The sequence below is a fragment of the Agelaius phoeniceus genome (assembly GCF_051311805.1).
Source record: "Agelaius phoeniceus isolate bAgePho1 chromosome W unlocalized genomic scaffold, bAgePho1.hap1 SUPER_W_unloc_2, whole genome shotgun sequence".
Lineage (NCBI taxonomy): Eukaryota > Metazoa > Chordata > Aves > Passeriformes > Icteridae > Agelaius > Agelaius phoeniceus.
This window is the reverse complement of record NW_027509867.1, coordinates 997,811-1,002,390: the sequence shown is the minus strand read 5'-3', so window position 1 is coordinate 1,002,390 and position 4,580 is coordinate 997,811. Positions and strand designations below refer to the sequence as shown.

The window sequence follows — 4,580 nt, the reverse complement described above, 5'->3', positions numbered from 1 at the left end:
ATGCCAGGGGACAATCCTGACAGCAAATAAAGTGTAACCCTGTCGGTGCTTGGGACTACTGGACCCAGAAGCTCCTGCATGCACCACTCGAACTCAGGGGGTAGAAATTCTCAGCTCTGTAAAAATGGATTTTTGTGTAAGGTTTTATTACCATCTGAGATGGGAAGAGGGTGAAAGACACAAAATTACAAGAAAAAAGAAACTATCAGGAGAGACATCTCCCCATACCATCCCACTTACAAAAAACAGACCTGATGCTGTAATTACACCTCTTCCATAATTTCTTGGTCCAGTAGCTACCCACTCAACTTGCTGCAGGGTGTGTTTCTTATTTGCAAGGATAGAGCATGGCCTGTGAAGGTGTCCCTTCAGACATCAAAGGCAGACCTTGTAGCTTGGGGACGCTTACCTTTCTGGCACCCAAAACAAAAATGATTACTGGCCAGAGAAACAGAGCAAAAAGATCTACACACTATTTTGAATCTGATTGCAAAAATAATGTCATCTATTGGAGTCAAAACAAAAGAATAGCAGCCTCCATGTTACTACCTTGGGTGGCTGCAGCTAAAGCTTTAGGACAATCAGACCATCCTGGGTGCCTGTTGAGTAAGCAAACCAATACTGCCTCCCTCACATTGAGTGGCTGCTCTCAGACACAGAGACCATCAGACACGCCACCTTGCAGAACAGCGATAGAGTTTTTACTCTGGGCACATGGGCATGGCTGTGTAGACTCTGAGGGCATGTGCTGCATGAACCTCTCCAGCCACAGCGAGTCAATCCACAAGAGCATTCAGGTACTGAAGGAAGGGTTCAAGAAGCTTCAAGTGGAAAACAAAGACTGGGTCAATAAACTCATCCAATCTAAGGGACTAAAGGGTTGGATGATGTCTAGCTAAAACAGGACTATCAATTATCTTAGTGGTTGTTGTTGTATTGTTAATTGTCCCATGTTTGTTTGGATGCTTTTAGAAAGTCTTACAAAACTCTTTCAGTTCCATCTTTCTTGTAAAAGAGAAAGGGGGAAGATACCCAACACAGGCTCCTCATGGACTCCTTGGAGGAGAGAATTAGAGGCCAGGATGGCACAAAAACCTCTCAGAGACTCAGTGTGGGAAGGAAAATCCTTGAAACTACCTAAAAGTATTCTTAAATCAATAAAGTACCTTAAAAATCTTGAGTATCTAAAAGTATTAATAAGCACTACTGAGTGTCAGTACAAAGCTCTCAGGGGACTCATTAAAGCAGATAATTGGGGCCATGATTGCACAATCCTTCTCACAGAGTCTGTATCAAAAGGGAAACACCAAGTACCTTCAAATATCTGAAGTACCCTGAAGTATTAATGAGCCCCACTGAGTGTTGTTACTGACAAAGCCTCTGCAGGGACTAATTACAGCAGATAATTGGAGGCCATGATTGCAGAAACCTCTCAGAGAGTCCAAGGCAAAAGCCAAAGCCAAAGTCCATTGAAAAAGCTGCAGTCCCTGCAGGGAGCATTCAGGAGCCCCCAGGGCCATTGCTGAGCAAGGCTCCCCAGGGACTCCTTGCAGCAGATCCTTGAGGCCACTGGGATGTGGGCTAGGGGGGGATGCTGAGGGCAGCACAAGGGGCTGACAGTGCCCAGCCTGGCTGGGGCTGTGCCAGGAGGCCCCAGGGCCTCAGGACAAGGTGTCTCCTCCCAGCCCTTGCTGGCACAGACCCTGCTGTGCCCCAGAGCACCAAGACTTGGCTTCTCTTTGTCCCCACCTGTCATCACTGCCTGCAGTTCTTTGCTCTGCCTGGGGCCTGGGGACACTTGCTCAGTCGTGTCCCTCTCTGGGACCCATTAAAAGTCCAAGGAAGTTTGGAGTTGGATTCTGCCTTGGAGTTCTGGAGAGGTTTCTTCAGCTCCCTCTCAGGGACTGATGTTCAGGGCCTGAGCACAAAGCCCCAGAGGCTGATTAAAGTCCTTGTGCTGTGTCTGTGCTGCTGAGCTGGGCTGGGCTCCTGGCACAGAGGCAGCTCCTGCTCACCAAGAAGAGCTTCAAAAGCACATTTCTCTTGATGAGCAGCTCTTGTGCCAGCCCAGCAGGGCTGGGGCACTGCCTGCAGCCAGCCCGGGCACAGCCCAGAGGCACAGAGAGCTTCAATCAGTCAGGGCTGGGAAGGGGCTGAGAAGTGCCTGGGGCACAATCACTGCCAGCCCTTGGCACAGGAACCTCTGGCTGCAGGACAATGCAGCTGCAGCTCCTGGAGCCATCTCCTCAAGCTGGAACATGCCAATGCCTGCAGAGCCTGTGAGTACATTCTCTGCTTGTCTCTTGTGCAGAGCAGCCAGGGGTGCCCAGGGCTGTCCTGCAGAGCAGGGTCCTGCAGCCCAGGGCGCTGTGCTGGGGCAGGGACTCTGCTGCCTGCCAGGGACAGCTCTCAGCCAGCCCTGGCAGCTGCTCCCAGCACTGAGGGACAAGATCTGGGTGGCAGGAGACAGCTGGTGAGGCTTGGAAGTGTTCTCCTTGTGTGGGGAGGATGCTGCATTGTTCAGGACTGCTCCCAGCATGGCATTAAACTTCAGAACATTTCCAAGTAGATTATACAGGGAGCACAGCAAGGCAAGGGCTGCATGAAAGGGAAAATCCTGCTTTTTTAATCTACTACTCTGTGTTGCCTGGATGAGAAATTGCCCATAGATATTCATCTTTCAGTTGAGGCTGAGAAGAATAAAAAAATTTTTCTCAGATTCTACTGAACCAGGCAGGGACAGAAATCAGCACAGGACCCCTCACAGGCAGCATCAGTGTTGCTTTTCCAGCCTCCTCAGGGTTTCTCTGACGTTGCCATCAGAGCCTGCAGAGCCAGAGCTGCCCCTGGGCAGTGCCTGAGCTGGGAGGGCTCTGCAGGGCAGAGCTGAGCCCCCAGGGCTGGGCTGGGCTCTGGCAGCACTGGCAGGGCCCAGCCCTGGGCACAGGGAAGCAGCTGCTGGCAGGGACAGCTCCAGGCAGCAGAGCCCTGGGCAGGCAGTGGGGGGGAAGTGCCCCCAGGCTGTGCTGGGATATTTCAAGTCCTCTCCAAACCCAACTGTTCCATGATTACTTTTCTTACAGATCCCCATGTGCAGCCCCAGCAAATGTCCAACAGCAGCTCCATCAGGCACTTCCTCCTGCTGGCATTGGCAGACACGCGGCAGCTGCAGCTCCTGCACTTCTGCCTCTTGCTGGGCATCTCCCTGGCTGCCCTCCTGGGCAACGGCCTCATCATCAGTGCCGTAGCCTGCGGCCACCACCTGCACACGCCCATGTTCTTCTTCCTGCTCAACCTGGCCCTCGCTGACCTGGGCTCCATCTGCACCACTGTCCCCAAAGCCATGCACAATTCCCTCTGGAACACCAGCAACATCTCCTACACTGGATGTGCTTCTCAGCTCTTTTTCTTTATGTTCTTCATCTCAGCAGAGTTTTCCCTGCTGACCATCATGTGCTACGACCGCTACGTGTCCATCTGCAAACCCCTGCACTACGGGACCCTCCTGGGCAGCAGAGCTTGTGCCCACATGGCAGCAGCTGCCTGGGCCAGTGCCTTTCTCTATTCACTGCTGCACACGGCCAATACATTTTCCCTGCCCCTGTGCCATGGCAATGCCCTGGGCCAGTTCTTCTGTGAAATCCCACAGATCCTCAAGCTCTCCTGCGCCAAATCCCACCTCAGGGAACTGGGGCTTCTTGGTGTTAGTGCCTGTTTAGGACTCGGCTGTTTTTTGTTCATTGTTTTCTCCTGTGTGCAGATCTTCAGGGTTGTGCTGAGGATCCCCTCTGAGCAGGGACGGCACAAAGCCTTTTCCACCTGCCTCCCTCACCTGGCTGTGGTTTCCCTGTTCCTCAGCACTGCAGTGTTTGCCTACCTGAAGCCCCCCTCCATGTCCTCCCCATCCCTGGATCTGGCCCTGTCTGTTCTGTACTCGGTGGTGCCTCCAGCCCTGAACCCCCTCATCTACAGCCTGAGGAACCAGGAGCTCAAGGCTGCAGTGTGGAGACTGAAGACTGGATGGTTTCGGAAACATTAAAATTGTGGCCAATTTCTGCAAATAACTTGAAATAAAAATCACCCTGATACTTCTTTTTGGTTTGGTTGTGGTGGTATTTTTTCCTTCGTTTTGGTTTGGTTGTGGTGGTATTTTTTCCTTCGTTTTGGTTTGGTTGTGGTGGTATTTTTTCCTTCGTTTTAGGTATTAATAATGTCCAAAAAATTGTCACTGTTTGTACTGATTCTCATTTTGTTTGTCTCCACCTTCCCTGTGGCCACAGACTGTGTCAATGAGGGGCTGCGCTCTCGGTGCCTTTAAAGAAACTAAAGGATGTCCCAGCAGAGTTTTCTGCAGAGATGCCCTTGTGTTGCCTTCTCTGGAGCTGCAGCAGCAATGTCTGTGTGCAGAGCTGGGGCAGATCAGTGCTGGCCCAGCAGCTGTGCCCAGCAGCAGCAGCAGCAGCACTTGGTGTTGCCAGTGCTGCTGCCGTGGCCCTGCCCCGCTGCCCTGGTGGCCCTGGTGTTGCTGCAGGGCCTGAGTGCTCTCGGGGCCGGGCACAGCCCTGGGGGTGGCAGTGCCG

The 4,580-nt window shown here is 52.4% G+C and overlaps 1 protein-coding gene across 1 annotated transcript; it reads left to right on the top strand.

Annotated features, from left to right (window-relative positions):
* Window positions 1-3,106: 3,106 nt before the first annotated feature.
* LOC143692626 (olfactory receptor 14I1-like) lies at window positions 3,107-4,039 on the top strand. The gene has a single exon (XM_077172878.1). It carries the CDS (start codon window positions 3,107-3,109, stop codon window positions 4,037-4,039), a length of 933 nt encoding a protein of 310 aa, XP_077028993.1.
* The last annotated feature ends 541 nt before the right edge of the window (window positions 4,040-4,580 follow it).

Bases quoted from the DNA above. Each gene is read 5' to 3' on its own strand.
- LOC143692626 (XM_077172878.1), top strand. From the start codon at position 3,107: ATGTCCAACAGCAGCTCCATCAGGCACTTCCTCCTGCTGGCATTGGCA.